General features: G+C 32.6%; 2 protein-coding genes across 2 annotated transcripts in view; both read left to right on the forward strand.

The window, feature by feature from the left end:
* The window catches only part of Smp_157410 (hypothetical protein), a 43,894-nt gene extending 39,807 nt beyond the window's left edge, over window positions 1-4,087 (forward strand). The window contains exons 44-47 of the mRNA XM_018796088.1: window positions 34-338; window positions 1,187-1,399; window positions 2,223-2,503; window positions 3,240-4,087. Coding sequence (XP_018650335.1) covers window positions 34-338; window positions 1,187-1,399; window positions 2,223-2,503; window positions 3,240-3,417 — 977 coding nt within the window. The 3' untranslated portion in view covers window positions 3,418-4,087. The remainder of the gene's footprint in view (window positions 1-33; window positions 339-1,186; window positions 1,400-2,222; window positions 2,504-3,239) is intronic.
* Window positions 4,088-15,397: 11,310 nt separating this feature from the next.
* Window positions 15,398-22,727, forward strand: part of Smp_065370.1 (hypothetical protein) — a gene marked incomplete at its 3' end in the record, with an annotated part of 29,798 nt that continues 22,468 nt past the window's right edge. Inside the window, exon 1 of the mRNA XM_018796089.1 lies at window positions 15,398-15,744. Coding sequence (XP_018650336.1) covers window positions 15,580-15,744 — 165 coding nt within the window. The 5' untranslated portion in view covers window positions 15,398-15,579. The remainder of the gene's footprint in view (window positions 15,745-22,727) is intronic.

Raw genomic sequence — 22,727 nt, forward strand, 5'->3', positions numbered from 1 at the left:
ATTTGAAAGCTTGAATTGTTTTCCAATTTTTAGGAAGTGAAATGATCAGTAATCTCTTGAAGCTACAGGAAGCTATCAGTGATGATGATTCAATTGTTGTAAGCACTGGATTAGATCGTAAAAAGTCTGTAGTAGACACAGACACTCGACCTTTGTGGATGCGTCAACTTTTAACCAGTGCTACAACTTGGCTTTCGCTTCTACCGGATTCCTTAAAACCGTTAATGCGCACACCTGAAAATTTACGTGATCCGCTTTATCGGTTTTTCGAAAGGGAAGTTAATACTGGGTGTAATCTTTTAACAACAGTTCGAGGAGATCTTAGTGTTGTTATTGCTGTAAGTAATTGAGTGAATTACTTTGTTTTGGTGTTTTATATGTTTTTAAGTGTATATCTCACTAGAAACACTCATATGAGTTTTTAATCTTTTTGTCTACTTTTTTTGGAGGGGGGCAGTAAAATAATGAACTTATTATATAATAACTGTATAAATGTTTTTATCCTGATACTCGAAGTTTCGAGCTATCAAATGTGGGATTCGAGTGGATAACATATAGGTGACTATCAACTTAAATCTTCAGAATCCCGACACTTCCTAATTAAAGTGCTAGATTTTTCTGGATATTTCTACCTCATTACGTTATAAACTTGTTGAGATTTCGTAATATGTTCACTGTTCTTATCATTCGATACATTAGAGTTCCCAATATCAAAGTGTTGAGATGGAATCCTAATCTTGTAATCTTTTTTTGTTTACAGTTCACAACATATGTGCCATCGTCCTGGTCTTGTAAATCTGTGGCTGTAAAGATATGTATAACACCGTACTATCTTAACGCTTAGGTTTCGTAAAAATCTGTTCTCATTTCATGGCTTTCAATAAACTCCTGTAAAAGTTCAAAGAATTTGTAAATTAATTAAAATAGTGTATTCTACGACTCAGCATTTTATCCCAAGTGTTTATCGAATGAAAATGATTTATTTGTTTTTTTTTGTTGTTGCTATAACTTAGGTATTGGTATTAATAAAATCACATATGTTAGGAAGTAACATCAAGCGAATAAATCTTAACGCCCGAATAAAATCAATTAAGTTTTGCGTCCAATAAACTTTAGTTCAAATGAAATTGTTTGAAATTATGATTGCTATGTTTGATGATAATTAGATTTCTTACACACCATATAGGTATGTGCCGGTGAACGAAAACCAACAAATCATCATCGTCTCCTGATGTCTGACTTAACAAAAGGAATTATTCCAAAAGATTGGCGCCGTTACACTTTCCCTGAAGGTCTAACTGTCATACAATGGATAAATGACTTTGTTTCTCGTTTAAGACAATTACTATTAGTAACTGAAACATCTTCAAATGGGGTCACTGGTTTGAGAGATATTCAGGTTTGTTTCACATGCTCTTAACAGATTATTGGTTAATTAAATTATTTAGTTAAAATTCATCTTAAAAGTGTTACAGTTTTTGTTAATTCATTGACCTTAGCCTCAATAACGTGAATGTGTTTACTGTTTGCCTTTTGTATTTTGTTGGGTTTTTTCTGTGATGTTGCTACACCAGTTAGTGAAATAAACTTATGCCTTTATATGCAAGGCTACACATTCACAGTCACTATAATTCTAGTTTAATCAGTTATCTACAAATTATTTCCATGTTTTATCGCTTTTCGCGTATAAGTTAATTCATGATTCGGGTTCTTCTCTGAAATACATTCTTTAAGTAACGTTTGCATAGAAAATTAAACAGGATTTATGAAACAGTTTTTTGAGCTAAGTATTTTGCGAATGCTAGTTCAAACTACGTGGCTTTTCGAGACGATTTCGGTGAGAAGGGTATCTCATATTTGGAAATCAATAGTTTTTTTACTGATTCGTTGGTTAGTGATTAGATCATTTGTAGGGTTCTAGATTCTTTCAAGTTTCGATAACACGTTTTAACGCATTAAATTCGAAACAGATAAAAATAATGAATAGATGTTTTGCTAAACTTAGAAGTACTTGAACCGAATTTTTAACTAACGGTAAAATGCAACAATATCGATTGAATTTCTTTTTGTTTTAGAATTCACCCTATCTTGTCTAATTCTTTAATATGTTATATATAATATTTCTTTTATCGGTGTTCATATGTTAAAATTATCTAACATTTCAGATATGAGTTATTTAAGTTTGTCCGATAATTTTCTATAAAAATGTACATTTTTTTCAGGTTTGGTTAGGTGGACTTTTTATGCCTGAGGCTTACATTACAGCTACTAGACAATTTGTTGCTCAATCTAATGGTTGGGCTCTTGAAGAATTATACTTAGATGTGGAACTTGCAATGATAGAAAAAGGTAAGAAACCACCTCAACTTCCTTCATCAAATTCTGGAGCGTTTGTTGTTCGAGATTTATGGTTAATGGGTGCAGAACCGTTGAACGCAACTACAATCCAATTATCAAGTTCCATTTCAGTTGAACTCCCAGTGACAGTATTAAAGTGGATCAAGTAAGTTATTTAATTAAATGAGAATTATTTCAATTTATTCCGTTCGTGAAACACTAGTACGTTTTTTTTTTACGGTTATCGGTGTGTTCAATATGCTTGTAACTCGAACAACAGAGCATTAGAAAATTATTAGGAAATTAAACGGTTGTCATGTTTACGTAATTACTAGTTCTTCCAACCAGTATATGTTTTAGATTATATAGTTCCTTGTAACATTCATAATGCGCTATTTCATGAAATGAGTAAGTTAATTTTTGTTCAAGGGAACTAACAGAAGGATTATATGAATTTGGAGACTATTACCACAGAATCGATTAGTCGTTACTTATTCTATTATCTCTATTTATGTTTCGGTTTAATATTTTCAGATCGAAATAGTTATCTAATGTACTTAGCCAATTAAACACTGGTTAATTGTTAATCACACGATTAGCCAAGATGTGGGTTTTTTTAAAGAAGGAATGTAGCACACGCCGTTGAGTGAAAAATGTGGCTTTACTTTCTAGGGGATATATATATAAAGCTTCCTTCTCATTCAAGTTTCCGGTTGTATTTGGATATAGCAAGCTCGTTTATCAGTTTCAGAATCGGGCACATTATAACCTAAAAAACATTTGCTTATAGCTTCATTTTACCGTCTTATGAATATAGTAGGAATAATGGTTATAGTTTTCCATGAAAATAATTTTAAGTGAATATGACTTAATGTATATTTTATTTTTCGAATATTTTACAGATTATCGAATGATGAACGAGTTGAACGGTTCTTGGAGAAAGAAGGTAATGTACGGTTACCAGTCTACATGAACGGTTCGCGTAATGTCGTACTATTCACCTTGCAAATGATGACCTCTGAATCATCTAATCGTTTCTACGAACGTGGTGTTGCTTTCCTTGCATCATCTCTTGCCTAAATTGTATAATCTCATAGTAAAATGATGGGACGGAAAAAAAAAGCATGACTCTTCATTTTTCAACTATTATTGGCGTTTACTGTTACGAATAAGAGATAAAAAGAGGACCAGTACTTTGTTATCATTATTTTGCGCCAATGTATTCATTATTAAAAAAAGATGTAATTCATTTGATGAAGCGATCAGATTGTTTTATGTTGTTGAATTATCCTACTATTTTTTAGTATTTTATGAGTTTCTATAACTTTCAAGCTTTTTTTCCCTCTCTTTCTCTCAATTATTGTCTGCCTGTTTGTCCAATTATTTGACTTTCTACATATCTATCAATGGTTTACCGGTCACTATTCTGCTACACTAGATTGCTTCATTCTAGTTACCATGTGTTTGTCTATTCAAGGGGGGTTATTATGATCTCTTTTCTGTGTTTTGTCTAGTTTATAACAATATTTCCTCTTTTGTATGACTTACAAAGGACAGGAACATTTATGCATCATTCTGTTTTTAGGCGTTGTTTATTTTTATTATTAATAATTACCTGTTTCACCTTTTACTTGTTACTATTTTGGTGGTCAGGTTGCTGTCTTGTACTTACTTCTTTTGGATCTCTATCCTTTTATATATACACATAACATTTATTCTTATTCATTTAATATCCAGTATTATCAAGGTTAATTTTAACTTTTTGTTGTAAGTGATGTATGTCTGAATTTGCTATTGGAACCTCGCTAAATAGTAATCAAGACTATTCTCTGGTATTTAGTCCATTCATTCAGTTGTGCTGCTAACTGTAGCCACATCATTAACTACTTTCTTTTAATTATCACAAGACAGTCTCCAGAATGTTTTGGTTCTATGTGCAGCTTGAATTCCTTAACGCCATAATTCAATCTTAGGTAAAGCATAAATTTACCAGGTGCTTCATACACTTTGCTATTGGCTACATGGTCATAGTAAAACAAATAGAGATTTCACATAGAAAACTAGTTTTAGTCAATGTTCATGTTTCTTGTCCCATTCTATTTCATTTATTTAAAGATTATTCGTAGGTCTGTATTCTGTATAGAAACCGAAATTCTTTATGGTATACAAAGGTTGTAATGCGTAGAAGAATGTAAAAATACGAAATTAATGTGGAAAGCTGAATGTATAAACATGTAATCGATAGTTGAGTAACAGTGTTTATCTAGAAAAATACATAGTTGACGATTCTGAAAAAATACTAGCAACTCAGAACTAAAGAAAAAGACAAACTGAGATATATTTCAACAGTAACGTGATTATTACGTTAAACATTTACACTGGAGACTTCGATGGTCAGACTAGGTAATTGTTATGACTGGTGGTCGATCGTCGTGACTGCGTGACCAATTGTTATGTCTGTTGTCCGAGCGTCATCGATAGCAAAGTTGAAGAGGAATAGTGAGATTGGGAAACCCTACCTAACCTCACTGCTTGAATGGAACAATGGAAAGAGGTGGTTGTATGCCCTCATCCTGCCTGAGGTGTTAGTATATAGGGCTTTCAAGATGTTAATAAACTTCTCAGACACATCCTTCTTCAATAGACCATTCCAGGGAACAGTTCTGTTCAACGAATCGAAGGCATCCCTAATGTCAGTAAATACTACGATTGTTGGCTTGTGATAAGTATGACGGTGTTCTAACATTTGGCGGAGGGTGGAGATGTGATCAGTACATCCTTTACCAGAACGGAAACCAGCCAGCTCCTCATGAGTCAATCTTCCTCGGGTTTTAAACAATCTACGAAGTTTGACGGAAGCCCATAGATTGGACGCGATCGGAAGTAGACTTACCCCTCGATATATAATGCAGAGACGACGTGAACCATTTTCAAAGATAGGGATGACTACCAACTAATCCCATGATGTTGGAACATTCTCTAATTGCCAGTCAGTTTCCCAACTAGGAGGTTGCTACCATCTTTAAAAAGGTCCGGAGACAAGTCTTCTGTGCCTGGTGATTCGTGTCACTTTAAGAGTTGGAGTTCTTTGAGGGCTTTCGTCTCGTTCTATGGATCGGTCGTCACTGGTCATGGACGGTAGAATAGTTTGACCGATATCTCCGGGGCAGCAGACCAGTTTAACTGCTGCTCGAAAAACTCTGCTCACCGTTCATGACATCGGTAGATGTTATTGATTGGCATCCTATCATCTTCACAATTTGTTTCATTCACACCACACTTCTCGTTGTCATTGACTCAAATGAGTTGAAAGAGCTTTCAGTAGTTATCGGAAGCAGCTGATGTTTCTAAACCGTTAGTGTGCTTCGACCGCCAGGCTTCTTTATCCTTAAGTAAGCTGTGCACAATTTCATTGCTTAACGATCTTCATTTATGGTCACACTCGCAGTCACCTGGAGTGACAATTACAGAGGAATCAGTTTGACTAATGTAGTGTCTAGATTATTAGCTTCAATAATGCTGAGACGTTTAACTAGAGCTCGTAAACAGGAAACCCGAGTAAACCATGCTGGTTTCAGACCTGGACTTTGATGTACAGGAAAAATATTCATCCCTCGGCAGATTCTTGAACTTATAAATACTTTTCCTTAACCTTAAGAAAGTGTTTGACTCGGTTGATTGTGATTTTCTGTAACAGTGTCTCATTGAAGTGCGTACCAAAGAAGTACGTTAACCATGTACAGTCTCTCTACTCGAATATTACTTATGGCTAAATGTCGTCGGAATTGGTTACTTCAAGTGATTTCCGTCAGGGTTGTCCGCACTCTCCACGTTTATTTATTTTTGTGGTAGAACATGCTTTTAGATATGACACTTTCATTGTCTGAATTTCCATGAGTTGATATTTTACAAAGAGATTTACTTGTTGAATTAGAATATGCGGATGACATAGTTCTGTTTGTTGAAGACACTGACACGATTCAGAGTCTTCTGATCGCTTTGCGTAACAATGAAGACATATTTGGGATACGGTTCTCTCCCTTCAAATGTAAAGTGCTACTTCAGGATTTACATGCATCATCGCCTGAATTGGTGATAGGAATTGAATGCATCGACCACTTCACTTATCTTGAGAGTTTCATCAGTACTAATGGCCTGGTGTCAGACGAAATCTCGGCACGGATTCAGGAGGCTCAATTGACTTTTGCCAACTCTTGTCGCTTGTAGTGAGTTTACTGTGCAACAGTTTGCTCCACTCTAATTAATGGATGTGAAACATGACCATTAAGAGTAAAAGATACCCATAGGTTGCTGGTATTCCATCATAAATGTTTGCAAAGCAACCCTCATGTATTTTGTGACCACGGAGTAAGCAATGAATGGGTTAAGAATAGAGTATAGGCTAAAGATGGAAAATCGACTGATGAGGTAGTCAATCTTCATCAACAGAGGTGGTCAAGACATGTGTTACGTATGCTCAACCAACGCTTACCACGAGCGGAGAAGTTTTCTCGAGTAGGAGTCGGGAGATAGTTAGAGGCTGTCAAACCAAAATATGAGATCAGTCCGTCAAGTCTCTGACAATTGGGTTTAGCCATATATTCATGAGTATAGAATAACTTGTTGAGATCCAAGTGATTATCACAACCACTGTTTAGAGACTTTGAATGAAATGGCTTAAAATCATTTGCAATGGTGTAGGTGCATCCATTCTTTGTTTTCCCCTAAATCCTGAGATTCTAAATTCCTCATAGCTGTTTTTGTTTGTAGTTCGCTAATTTATATTTTCTTTTAGAGTAGTATCTTCAATACCTAATCTTTCCTATTACCGTTGATACTGTTATTACCTTTTCTGTTCTTGGATTTGGCCTGACAACTTAATCTCTCTGTGTTAAAGTGGTATGGTAACTCGAACCGATATGCATATGTACAGATTCTACGTTGCGACTGACTGACTGACTGAACGAACATGTGTCACAGTAAGAAACGGAACAGAGATGTAAAAGATAACCGCTCACTTGAAGAATACAAAAGATGAAGAAAAAATCAGCGCATGTCAATAAATAATAAGTAAAATGTGAAGAGCTTTTAGGACCATGGTAAACTAAGGGATTGAATATACCGCTTGTGAACACAAAGATAAGGCTGGAACTGATGAAACATCAAAGTTTCTGGTATACGCAATTTTTTTATTCGACTTCCCTTCCAACCAGTTCGTCTTGCTTTGTGAATAATTTTAAATGCCGATTTCGGTAGAGATAGATGATCAGAATTGACTCTATGTTCAAAGATTTTTGTGTTAACTGATTTTCATCCATCCTTCGGCAACCATGCTGGATAGTGCTCAGATATGCATTTGGAAAGAGCACGCTTTGTTCGGTTAACATAAACTTTATCGGAGCAAATAAACTAGTAGACACACAGCAATATGGTCAAAGAGGCTGTTTATCCTTAAAAGAGCTCAGTACCAACAATCAACTTGAATGAAAGGTCTTCCTTGAAAATCTGGATAATCGGTTTTTCGAGATCTTGAGTAGTCTATCTCCTTTGAAATCAATTTTCGTGGATGACAATTTGGTACTGTAGGGGTCCTTCAACTTTAGCACTTCAGACTACCATCAATGGACCTAGGATTAGATTCATATTCCATAAGCATTTGCCGAATCTCGTCTAATTATACGACGATCCTATCTTCCGTACAGATTCTTCTAGCTGACAAAGACAGGCAGTGCATCGGATTTCTCTTCTTACTCAGTGGAGCCAAAGTTTGAAATTTTGTATATTATCCATTCTATGTTGACTTTCTTCAGATCGATATTTGTAGAGAACTGTCCAATCTTCTGAGGGTAACATCAAGGAAGTGAAATTCTCATTTTAGGTTGACACAAGTGAGAGTGTAATCGATTAGTGGTGCATATTATTCTCCTGTAGTATTTTATTCAAATCACTAGTTTTACCAGAGATAATGAGAATACTTCAGTTAATGACTCAACAATCTATTTTTTGTAATAGGTAACTGTATGTAACAAATAACTATAATACGATTGTACAGATCTCGTACGTGTTATCACCGAAAAGAAAAATTGTCTTCGCTGAAACGTTCTCATTTTGTTTAATTTGAGATTATTATTTCTGTTGTGTAAAAGCGTGAACATAACCATTTGTTTTTACTCTATTGACCACGTTTCCTTTATTCTGCAGGCTCTTTTTCGTACAATCCGCAATTTTTATCTTTACAACTATGCAACTGCAAGTAGTTGATAATGCATGAACTAATAATTTAGTGAAGACTCCAGTTTTGGTTTTATTTATTATTCGTAAAATTTTATGCTGTTTTTCCTCATTGATATTGAAGACTGAATTTGATGCCACGATACTAGCTGTAGTTAGGAGTTTATCCAATTTTTTTAGATAGTGGTAGATTGAAGGTGGTCTTAATCCAATAGTTTAGTTGTAAAGGAATTGAAGTTTAGTGGACTCCTATCTTAGTTGGAGCATTAACACCTGAATGCACATCGATTCAATCGATAGGTTCCAAGTAAGATAAAAAACACATTTTAAATTTCGCTGTATAAGTTGAATATGATTTGAAAGTTGTTCTTTTCTGTGGTGAATAGATTATTGAAATTTTCACTTAAACAACTCATTTAGTCTTCTGTTTTGAATTCCCTTAATCATTATTTATTGTGAATTCTGCCTGAATAATTCTTACCACCTAAAAAAGTAAATACTAAAATATCTATTTTTTCTTAATGGAGGTATATTGATATGAATAAGAAAACTGTTAGATTGATTTTACAACATGATCTATTGTAAGTCAATCACTTTTAACTAGATCTATCAATCGGTATATGGAAAAAGGAACGTAGTTATTTCTAATGTTCATTGACATGGATTTATATAAGTGAAATATTGTGAATATCAAACTAGTTTTCAAATTAGGCATTGAAATATATGAGTAAAGTGTGAGTATGTATGTTTACCTTATTATTTAGGGTTTTTTAGGTGTATGGTATACAAGTTTGTTGTGTTCATATACAGATATGTAATTGATTCTCTGTATATAGTTTTATATTTTGAGTTACTTTAAAGATGAATTGATCTAATGATTTTTATTTATTTAAACACATAAATATTGGTACAACGGGGGAACCAGATATATATGCGCCATACAAATCTCATTTGATTTGTGTGAGGGCTGTGATACTGCCCAGGTGCCCAAACTCAAGCAGGTGGTTTTCTCAGGGGGCAACACTCGGAGCCTTTGACCTGAAGGTCTAGTCCACAAGGCAGTGGAGCATCGTGAGGAGATGCAATTCTATGGTAGCCGGTGACCAACGATTGATTCATACGCCATTTGTTTTATCAGGATACTGGAGCCCACGTACACCATTGGTTTGGAATCAGGGTTTTCCAACTCCCCTAGGTGAACTTTCCGTGTCAACCAACCCGGTTAAAGCGCCGGACATTCGCTTTTCATTCATTCATTTTCTCATCACTGTGATCAAACTCAGGATGTTCAGTCTCACATATTAACGCTTAAACTTCAGACTACTGATCTGGTATAAAGCCATACTGTATTTAACCTACTGTCAAAGTGACCAGTTAGAATATAAGCAACAATTTTCAATATACTTTAATCAATTGAAATAATTATGAACACTTTTGATGAGTAGTTTATTTTAGACCAGCGAAAGAATGAACAGTCAATGAAATCATGATATGTTTGAAAATATATAACTATCATCTGTCATAATGCACTAGATGAAAAGAACGTCTAAAGAAACTAATTACAAACAAATTATATTTCATCCAATTTCAACTAACATTAAAGAGCAGACGATGTTAAGAAAGTTTAATTGAATTATCGATATAACCAGTTGAGGATGTGACTGTAAAATAGATTGATTATATCCATCGACTCATTTTTGATTAATAAGAACTTTGTTAGTATTGCATAAGATTTAATTTAGTTCGTTCTAATAGTGTTATTTGTTTCCATAGGTCTTAATGTCCGTATTTGTTCATGGGTTGTTGTTAACTATATTGTTCATTCAATCTTTGATCATATAAATCATTGAAAGTTTCTGTATAAATCAATAAACTAAATATATGTCAATGAACTGATTTAATATTTGCAGAATAATTGTAAAGTTCACTATTATACATTAATGATATTGTTTAGAATGACTATGTAAGTATCATCATTGGTCTACCTAGTTCATAGAACTCAATACCAACAAAACTAGCCAACTTATTTGAAAATTATTTAAATCATTTCAGATTGAAGAATTATTTAAAATCAGAAAGGCTTTTTGTGCAGATTTATTATTTTCATAGTTGAAAGCGTGAGTAAATTGAAGCTGCTGAGGAGTCCCACAATAGGACGAAACGGCCGTCCAGTGCTTCTAGGTTTTCCCTGGTGGTCTAGCTTCAATTAACTCATGATTTCAATCATTCAATTATTTAAAAGCCTATAAATGTTTTGAGTGGTTCATAGTATACAAACGTGTGCGGCCTATGCTCCTCCAAGAGGGGTAACAGGCGTAAGTAAATCATTCGATAGTATACAAACATATGAACTATTGTTTTTATTTAAGTTTTTGTCGTATTTTCTTCACAGAAATATCTATGCAGAATTTTTTTGAAAAAGATCTCAGAATTAAATTCATGTTTTGTTAATAACATTATTTATATTCTTATTGGTTGTTTAAAGTAAAACTCTAATCTAACAATCGTATAACTTTCAATCATTGAGATCATGAGTCAATTGAAGCTAGTGTTTTTTCTGGTTAGCGTTTTTTTTAACCAGTTGGTTTTCTACGAGATGAGGTCGCTAACCCCATACCCAACCCTCCTTCTATATCCAGGCTTGGTATCGGCAGTAGCCCCCGGAGGAGCTACAGGCAGAGTTCAATTGAAGCTAGACTATCATAGAAAACCTGAAAGCACTGGACGACTGTTTCGTCCTATTGTGAGATTCCTGTATAACTGTTTTAATTTTAACATAATACATATTATGATGAAATATTCTATACACTTTTAAAGACTATCAATCATTATCAGATACATATTAGTTTAATAATAAAAAAAGGAAGCAAAATTCAACTTGTCTCTTTATGTGAATTAACCTAATTTCTTGATAATTTTAATACTACCACTACTACTACTACTACTACTACTACTACTAATAATAATAATAATGTACTTGAAAAGTACAACTAACAATTTATAATAGGGGGATTATTATCTCTTTTCTCATTTTTTTAATTTTATAATTATTACTATTTTAAAATATTATTACCGGTTACAATGTTTTCACATGTATATAACATTTATGAATTTCTCTTTAAGGGAGTAATTTGTTTTGTAATTTCTATTATTATTATTATTATTATTATTATTAGTAGTAGTAGTAGTAGTAGTGGTAGTTAGTAGTAGTTAGTAGTAGTTAGCAGTAGTAGTAGTAGAAGTAGTAGTAGTAGTAGTAGCAGTAGTAGTAGTAGTAGCAGTAGTAGTAGTAGTAGTAGCAGTAGTAGTAGTAGTAGCAGTAGTAGTAGTAGCAGTATTATTATTATTATATTCTTTTAATATTTTTTACCTGAAAATGAAAAAAACTTTTTATGAAATCTAGTTGTAGGATACTTTTTTCTAATAGTACAATCTATTTATAAAATGGATTGTACTATTTTATTGGCATTTTACACGTTTCATATATTTTTTCCTGCTTTGAAAAACATAATTGTAAAGAAAATTAATACTAACTGTCATTATATATATATACATATATACTATAGAGAATCAAATATATAAGGAAAATTGATCATTAAAGGGAAAAAATCTCTCATCAAAATGTCTATTATTCAGACTAATTAATTAATTAATATATCACAATGAATTATAATTATAATTGTGAAATTGAACTATTTATTTGTCCATTGCAAAAAAAATGTACTAAACTTCAATATATGAAATATATTTTACAAGTTAATTTATTTGATTGTGAGACTCTTCAGCAGTGCGCATCCACAATCCCGCCTAGTGAGATTCCAACCCACGACCTATCAGTTTTGCGCGCGAGCGCTTAACCTAAAGACCACCGAGCCGGTATCCAATGGTGTTAATGTTTAACTTCAAGCAATCTACAAAATTGAGCAACCATTCACCAATATATTCAGTTGGATGCCGGCTCAGTGGTCTATTGGTTAAGTGCTCCGGCGCGAGACTGGTGGATCCTGAGTTCGAATCTCGCGAGGCGGGATCATGGATGTGCACTGCTGAGAAGTCCCACAATAGGACGGAACGGTCGCCCAGTGCTTTCAGGTTTTCCATGGTGGTCTAGCTTCAATTGACTCATGATCTCAACTATATAAAATTACTAAAATCTCCACAAAACCCCCTTCTGAAAATGTTAATTTATTTACCCTTTAGCATTAAACAGTCAGATATGGTCAAGGGTATGTAGAGTATTTTTTTAGTTATAGAAGTGCAATATAGTCTACATCAAAGAGTTTATAATTACTATTTTCGCTACTATCATTTAAACATTGTTGAACTCAAAACAAAAATATCATGTTTGTCTAAGTGATGAAACAGTTGTTCTTTTGAAACAAAGTTATCTTGAATTGATATGAGATTATTCATATATTGATTGAGTAATGCACTTTACATTTCTATTCAAGATTTATACTTCCATTTTATTGATAACGATATTGTCCTGTATTTTGTACAAATTGATAGTCTCATATAAAATCGTTATGTTTTTTGAGTTGAGACTTGGAAGTTTACTTCAAGTGGGAAAAAAACACTAGAAGCAAAAAATGGTATCTATTTTTGTTTTCTTTCATATATTTCTAAAGAATATGTCATAAGAATGATCAAACGTTATCATCATCATCATCATAATCATCATCATTATCATCATCAGTTGAGTTAGTTTATCTACCAAATTTATGTTAACATCTGTTACCTGCTAATAAAATCTTGACGACTATGTTTTTTAAAACAATTACTATTCAGCTTTAAAAGGATATGATTATTACTAATGTTTCATTACTGTTATACTGATAATGTCTAGATTTCTAATTACTAACAGAATATTACATTTCGGCTAGTTAGAAATAAATGTCAAAAGGCTTTTTCAATAGTTGGGATCATGAATCAATGGTCTAGAGGTTAAACGCTCACGCCCGAGACTGATAGCTCCTGGGTTCAAATCTCACGAGGCGGAATCGCGGATTCGCACTGCTGAGCAGTCCCACAATACGGCGAAACATCCGTTCAGTGCTTCCAGGTTTTCCATAATGATCTAGCTTCAATTGATTCATGATCTCAACTATTGTAATTAGAAATTCTTCAAAATTTCTCTTAAAAATAAAAGTTTTTGAATTGAATTATTATCCATGACGTAATGAAGTTGTAGGCAACTATTTCCTTATGTGTGTTCATTCAGATTCAAATGTTTTTTAAATAATATCAGCCTATAAAATGTAATTTAGTTGTTTTTGTCATTATAATATTAATTAATTGTTTGTTAATAAAACTGTAATAGATTTAAGAAAATATGGAAAATTATATTGGGTTTTGATTTTAAATATAAAATATGAAATGGATAACAATCACATCGAATTCCTACGAACATATTCAATGTTATGTAGAGAAAAAAAGCCTATATGGGAATAAATGGGAAAAACATGTATTGTACCCTTAGATTGCATAAGGTTGTATGTGTTCAAATTAGTTAACCCTATGAATGAACTTATTTGGCAGATAGTGCCTATAATTTGTATATGTTTTTATGCTTATATATAAGTTAGTTTACATGAATGAATGGATGTGTCAGCCTACGAGTTTATTTTTTTTATTTTGGCTTAAATATTGGTTACTTAAAGGATTGATGATTCATAAGTGCATATACATATAGTTTCTAGCTATATTCATTTATTTCAATAGTTGAGATCATGAGTCAATTGACTATAATATCCACAAAACCCCTTCTGATATTCATCAATATATGCTCATTAGTGACTGGCTTCATGAGGTATTTCCTGGAGTTCTAGTGAGAAGCAGTGACCAGTGGAGTTCAGCCAGGTCTGTTATGAGATATCAGCTCACTGAAGACAATGATGGACGTGTCACTCAATTTCGTGGATTGGTTGGATTAGACATTAACAGCATTGGATGCCGGCTCAGTGGTCTAGTGGTTAAGCGTTCGCGCCCGAAACTGATAGGTCCTGGGTTGGAATCTCGCTCGCGAGAGCGGGTTCGTGGATGCGCACTGCTGAGGAGTCCCATAATAGGACGAAACGGCCGTCCAGTGCTTCCAGGTTTTCGATGGTGGTCTAGCTTCAATTGACTCATGATTTCAACTTTAAAAAATACTGAAATCTCCACAAACCCCCTTCTAAATAAAATGATTTCACAAAATTTCAAGTGATGTAATCTTAAACCACTAATCTTGCATAGATTGATGTTGATAGAAATGCCCAGCCCCCCCACCGTTGAACGAAGAAGAAAATACAATTCATTTCATTATTATAATATTCTTAGAAATTTGGCCAAGTTATATTTGCCCTTTCATTTTGTACGTACATAATAATCACATGATATATTTTGTCATTAAACAGGTCAATTTTCAATAAAATGTAAACTACCTATAATAAACATATTTTGGTTTATATCTATTCAGTGAATTGAATTTATGTATGTATATATATTGCTTATCATTTTCCATCTTTACCCTTATACATACATATATGAACTGATTGTCAAATGTAGAACATTATAGGATTGTATAGACATATGTAATGTACTGTAATCTATCCAGTATTATTATTATTATTCATAAATGATTGGTTCATAACTGGTTAATTAATAACTAACTTTTCATCCATAATCTAAATTTCATTTTAGATTTAATCACTGAATACACAAATAGTATAGTACAATTAAAATTGGATTCACTGACATAAGTGTTAACTTTATCCTATAAATATATATATGCAGGTTTTGTTTTAAACAAAATGGAGTCATTTTATACTATAGATGTAATGAGTTACATATCCATTTTACGTATAGTAACCATCCAGTGATATAGTCAATATAACTTTACATAGTTACAATTTTGCATAGAATAATAATCATACTACTATTACTATCATTAACTACTACTTATACTACTAATTTATCATAGAAAAAAGGAATTTATATATCTATTTTCATGTAGTAATAATATCAATTTGAATGAAATTCATTGAATTAAAATTATTCTTTAATTTATTTTGGAATTTATATAAATTAAAAAAAATTATTTTTTTATTAATTCATTTAATTTTATTTAATAATGAAGAAATTTTAGGATCAGGTTATAATATATCATTAAAATATAATCATCCATATTCAAGATGGGTAAGTTTTTAAATGTTTTGATGATTATTATATATATTTTTTTTTGGGGGGGGGAGGGGTTTAAAGGTAGTTATTTTGTTTCTAAGTGGATTAATCTTTTATATAATAATATATTCTGAAAATAATAATTACAGAATTCACACCAGTTTACAGGCATGATCAATTTGATATAAATAGCAACATTTAATGTAGAGAACAAACATGAGATATAAGATTGTTTTATGTTTGCTGGTACAGTGATTGTTAAGTAGTTTATTTATGACATGTATCACGGCAAGCCAATGCATCACCAAGGAACTTTTAATTTTTTCTTAAGTGGATAGCCTGATTGTTATATCGTGTGCGCTCGTAATATATATGAATGTGCAATTAGAGAGGTAGTGGATTTTACTGATCGGAGCAGTGATACCTGAAATCGTACGAGCAGTCTTGATTGCGTATCGGCCCTGCTATCTGCCTAGCCCAGCCAGTTGAGTGCAGAACACAAATAACAGCCTCGGCAATATGAATCATTATTTACAAACACACTGGGGTTTTATACAAACCAAAGTAATCAATAAACTGATTATAACTCAAGAATCGTATGATAATAAGTCAAGGTCAAAACAAAGCTAATGATAAGAGAAATACGAATATGAATAGTTCAGTTACGTAATAATTGTACAATAGGAAATAGGCATATTACATTGATCCATAAATAGACCTAAAAGTTACCATTCGTAATTCACCGGGGGATATAACACTGATGATTTATGAACGTTGTTCTTTTGAGGTTATTTCCAGGTGCCAGAATGAGTTATTGATAAATATCTACAACTAGAGAAAGTAAGATTAAATCAGAGAGCACGGAACAACAAAACAATCCCAAAATATACTGGTCGGGTTTACCACTGTTCATGTTAGATATTATTCAAACGAGTTAGAGTTGCTAGTGACAATGGCAATGCAAAGTGACATCAAGTAAGTGGTTAAACATTTAAAGTTCCTATAATCGCACTTGTGGAGTTAGATACACTTACAGGCGCTAGAGCATTTAATACATTTTCAGAGGAATAGTATGTAAAATAGTTTCTCAATAATGTTTCCTGCTTCAAGATTCGTATAGTTTAAATGAATAGGTGTTGAAATTAATTTGAGCATTTGAAAATTAGAACAAAACATCTATTCACTATCCAATTTAACAAGGAATCTATTTTCTCTTTCTATATCCTTCAAGATTATTCATAGATTTTTTAAAAAAAAATTTGGTTCTTTCTTTATTGAAGCAGTTTTAAATCTAAATAAAATTATTCCATTTTACAAAGAAGAGAAAAACAAGACTTTCAAATATAAATAGTAATGAACTAATATCATAGAATTAAATAGGAATAATATTTTTGTAAAATCTAAGCGGATGAATTTGCAGTAATATAATTCCTTGAAAAAGCTTGGACCACATTGCCAGGCGAAACGTTGGATTTACTGCGAATTCATCCGCTGAGATTTTACAAGTATATTATTCCTATTTAATGTCTTACATCAACTCGGCTCTTAAATACTGTGGAACTATTCGCTCTAATTTAGACGAAACTTCTTATATAATATCATAGAATATTTAATTGTTTAAATATTTTCTGAATAATAAGGAATTCGAGCCAACAATCCAAGTGTTTGTGTTCATAAGAAATTTGTAACACCCTTATCTCTCCCTTGGCCTTAATAAATGATTTTATTCATTATTATTTTCCATACTCTTTCTTCGTTTACTTTTCTTTACCCCTTCCTACGATTTTTTTTCCCAAATATACGTTTCACGGTCCAATTATCTGAACATTTCTTATTACACAATCTTTTCGAATGTTACTTCAGTGTCTATATTTTTCTAACCATTGTCCTATTTCTCATTATGTAACATTGATTCAAGCCTTTATTATTCTTATCACAACTAGTACACCTGTCATCACTCTACTGATTTGTACTTTTCACTTATTATGTTTAGTTATGTAATCTATTTCACTGTTATCAATGATTCCTAAACTGACTTGATTGGTTTAATAATTTCGTAAATGCATATAAATATTACAGTATATTAGAATAAAAGCTGATGAGGATCTAATCATAAACAATATTGTTCGCTTATATATGTTGTTCTAAATGCTAGTTCTGTATGTTATGACATTTTCATGGTTTAGTTTGATATTCTTTGAAATTCGATCCAATTTGAAATGAATTTCCATTACGGAATGATAAAAAACTGAGAAATTTTTGAATATCAGATGATGCTACACAACAATTTTATTTGAAATGAGGAATTCTCTGGTACTTAAGCAAAATTCATTTCTACTTTTAACTTATTGTAATTTTATCGTATATATTTTTACTCCAGGAAAAGAAGTAGTATATTTCGTTATGTAAGATGTATTTATTAGCGTTTTTCGTTGTATAGAAGTATTTACAAATACATAAGTTAGACATCAACACCATTGGATGCCGGCTCAGTGGTTCTAGAGGTTAAGCGCTCACGCACGAGATCAATAGGTCCTGGGTTGGAATCTCGTGAGAGGGGATCGTGGGTGCGCACTACTGAGGAGTCCCACAATAGGACGAAACAGCCTTCCAGTGCTTCCAGGTTTTCCATGGTGATCTAGCTTCAATTGACTCATGATTTCAATTATAAAATAAGTAACTATAAAAGGATTAGTAAGTATTACACAATATTAATTTGTGTATTAGTCAAGTTTTTCATAATCAGATCCTGAAACATCTAATAACTTAGGAAAGTTTTGTAAACCAAACTATATATATGTAAGCGGTATGGTAAATAAGGAATATCTAAAGCATAATTGTATTACACATTATGATAAGAAAACGTTCGCTGGTCAAAGTTTAGTAATGAGAAGTATAAAATTTGGGATAATTTAAGTAAAGCTTAATCATACATAAAAGTTTTCAACACGGAATTAGATTTATTGGTTACTTTAAAAAAATATACGTAAAAAAACCGGATTATTTTTCAACACGAAGGCCAAGTTTATCCTTGTTAGTTATTATGCCTACTTGAAACTGATCAGTGATTATATATTGCATAAATGTAATGCTATACATTTTATAATTAATATACAATACAAATTACTATTGTTTTATCCATATGGATGTAGGATCATCGGGATGTATTTGAGCAAATATTAAGGTGTCTCTCTTCCCCTTTTTTAAACCAACTTTCTTGACACGTACATATTAGTTACTAAATGAATTTACAGATTATATGTAACTGTTATTTGCTTGTCTTTACTTTTATTATTAAATTGTTGTTTATAATGACGTAAGGCTATGTTTAACTTATTGAGTATAATGTTGTCTGTAAGTTTTAACAGTTAAACTTCTTTATTTCAGCTTAGTACTTAGGTTTATTATCTGAATACAGGTTGTTGTACACTGAATTTGATGTGCCCTTGAATCAGTAATATTCTAACATTGTTTAAATTCATTCAAAAGATACATATGTATAAAATTGTAGTCAAATGTTTCTGAAATAAATATGTCGGGTACTTTCTTTGCTCTTAATTTATTCAGTTTCTAATTGAACAGGACTGAAAGGGGATACATATCAGGTAACAGTATTAAACACTGTAATTGATTTGTCATAATATCTTAGTGTCATGAAAACTTTGAATTATTGAAATATATTGGGGAAATTTTAAAGAAGTTTAAAATATAACTTATTATCAGTCTAATGCTGACTGTCAGTCTAGAATGAGCAGGTAGGTTTATAAGATCGTATTAGAAACCTGAAACCCTTTTACGATTCGGTCAACATTTAAGTTACATATCATATTGACTCATTAGAATACGCAGACTTGTTTCAGACCAGTTTCCTACTTTTTGTGTGTGTCTAGTTAAAAGAATATTCGTATATTCTGCTTTCAAAGGTTATCTAGTTGTGTTCCACTCGTAGTAGTATCCATAGTATCAAGTAACAAACTGACATGTGTAATTCAATCCAATTATTTAAGATATCCTGGTTTTAGAGTCAAAAGCATCCGTATTTAAGTTATTATTAATAAAGTTTACATTTAATAGAATAATTATGATCTTTAGACAATCCTAAAAGATTATAACATTCTCCTTAAGACCTGAAAATCTCACATATGATTCCTTTGTCAACTTGTTACTATGACCTACGACTAAGTTAGTGAACAACAGTTTTTTTTAGTAGCTCTCCAAAGGATACATGCTTCTTTTAATGTCTACTTTGAAAGTTTAATTTACCCTAAACATATTGATAATTCAATGTTTTAAAAGAATTAAAATATTTTGTAGATTAGTATTATTTTGAATTATTTGGTAACTATTTTGTAAATATTAACTTTTTGATGGAGTTTTGTTCTCTGAGCTGGATGGTTGGGTCATGGAGCTTTCATCGTCCTTCTGAACGACATCATCAGCACAAACTTTGGTAGAAGTACTAACTTTTATATTGGTCTATTTATGTTTTTCTTTCTCAGATATTTAAAAACTGGGTTTTAATAAACATCCATCTTATATTATAAGTTGTTATCTTAATTTATTAGACTGAGTTATTCCACAAGTTCTACAGAATTAGTACACAATAGTTTTTTAGATAAGTTGTGATCAAAAAATCGTTTGCTTCAAACAGAATTTCTGTAATATCAACTTTTGATTGTTAATATTTATAGACATCAGGCTAAATATAATGAAAAGGACTTGACACGCATGATATTGACCACCACCCAGTGACCAATCAATTGTGATTGAATCTCAGTCCTACAGGAGGTCGGTCGCGGCCTGAATAGCTCAGTGATAACGTCTCTGACTGTGAAGCTTGGTGATATGGGATCGAATCCGTCAGGGAGCATCAGTTCCCTCAAGATTACAGGTACACCTTGCTGACGAGTGCCAAGTAGCACGAAACCCGAGTCCAGGGTTGACCACCTCCAACCAACATCTTATCTCAACATAGTGCACGCAGTGTAGAGCCATTTAGACTAGTGGCCACATTGCAACTTGATCGATAGCATTCGATCAGCACTAAGAAGGACTTGACACACATGACATTGACCACCACCCAGTGATCAATCAATTGTGATAACTATTAGTACTTTTTAATTATTTTCAACTACATTGGGGATGTTTCTTTTTTCAGATATTTGTGAACTCGACAGTTTTGTTTTTGAATTCTAATCGACCACTAGCGTTTTGAAGTAGACCTAGAAGAATAGCCTAAATTACAAAATCATTCTAACATATATACTGATTATTATGTTTAATGATAGGGAGATTTTAAAATTATTTATCTGATGTAGGAAAAAGTAAGGAAATTCTAACTTTACACAGCTTTAAATTCGTTCGCAATATAAGGATGGTCGTTTTTTTCAAAAAAAAACACTCCGTTAATTCAACTTCTTAGCAAACTACAAGCGAATTTGTTAAAGTTAGACATTAACACCATTGGATGCCGACTCAGTGGTCTATCCGTTAGGTGCTTTGGCGTGAGACCGGTAGGTTCTGCGTTCGAATCTCACGAGTGCGGGATCGTGGATGCGCACTGCTGAGGAGTCCCACAATAGGACCAAACGGTTGTCCAATATTTCCAAGTTTTCCATGGTGGTCTAGCTTCAATTGACTCATTATTTCAACTACGGAAATACTGAAATCTCCACAAAACCCCTTCTGATCTACAAGTGAAGAGTTTATTTTCCAATGAACTAATTCATACAATTACCCAGATATTTATTCTTCATTTATTTAATTCTGAGTGGGTAAAACTTAAGAATTCTACTGATAATAAAATGAGAACCAGATAATAATATGACCACAAAGATAAGGTCTTGATGCTGATATTCCTTCCATATAATTATGGACAATATGATATGCTCAGATAGCTTATTAGCAATATATATATATATATATATCGTAGTATGATCGATTTATTAAAAACACATATAGCTTAACTTTATTGTCTAATATTGAGGAAACTCATGTTACTTTGCAAATATGGTATAAGACGGAGCTAGTTTTAAGAAAACAGTAAGCACGTTTAGGTACATTTTCGAGAAATTTCTAGCCTATTCTTGTTCTGATCAATATTTCACAAGCAAATCTACTTACAGATCTATAAAATCTTTCCAAATATTGAAATTAAAAGATTATGATTAGAGAATATAATGACTTACAATGATGTGTTCAAGATATATGTGACAATAGAGAGTGAACACTCCCTGTTATAGTGAATGTTTACCTGTGTTATCTAGAGATATTAAATAGTAATGACATTTGAAATTGTAGAATTTTGTTTTTGAGTTTATAACGGATTTATGAATGGTAATTTTTTATAGTGTCACCTTTATGCTTTCTGAAATATTATTTCATGCACTGGAAACCCGTTGGGTGTATGCTATTTTTAAAGTCAATCTTTTCTGCCCTCTTCAGTTTGTGAGAAGGTGGTATAGTTCATCAAATGACCTTGGTTTCGGATCTGAAAGTTATTGTTTTTGATCTTACCTCTCTGTAGTTAGTTTGGCTGGTGGAAATTTCAGTTTTTTGTTGATCGTATTCTTTACAGTTTGCTATCCAGTTGGGTTACCATTGGAAACGGGTTCCACTAGTATTCAGCGGGACCTGAATGTCTTGGGTTCAATCTCTAGTGAAGTTGTCAGGGGAGCCTCATATTTGGGTGAAACAGTTGTCCAGTTCTTCCTGGTTTTCAATTGTTTGCCAACTAAAATCGATTTCTGGTATATGTAGATTCACCAACTGTTTGGAACCAATCTCCATCAAACCCTCTCAACTAAATGCTGATTTTTATCTGTGTTTGTCGTGGTTTATTTGTACTTACCTTGATATTGTTCTTTTTTTACCACTTTTTCCACAGGATCTTGTGTCTGCAGATCCTTCAGTGGAAGAAATGAAGTCTATTGTTTGTGAACAAGGTCTACGACCAGGTCTACCAGCCATATGGTCAAAGCATGAAATTATCCGAGCAC

The sequence above is a fragment of the Schistosoma mansoni genome, chromosome 2, assembly GCF_000237925.1.
Source record: "Schistosoma mansoni strain Puerto Rico chromosome 2, complete genome".
Taxonomy (NCBI): domain Eukaryota; kingdom Metazoa; phylum Platyhelminthes; class Trematoda; order Strigeidida; family Schistosomatidae; genus Schistosoma; species Schistosoma mansoni.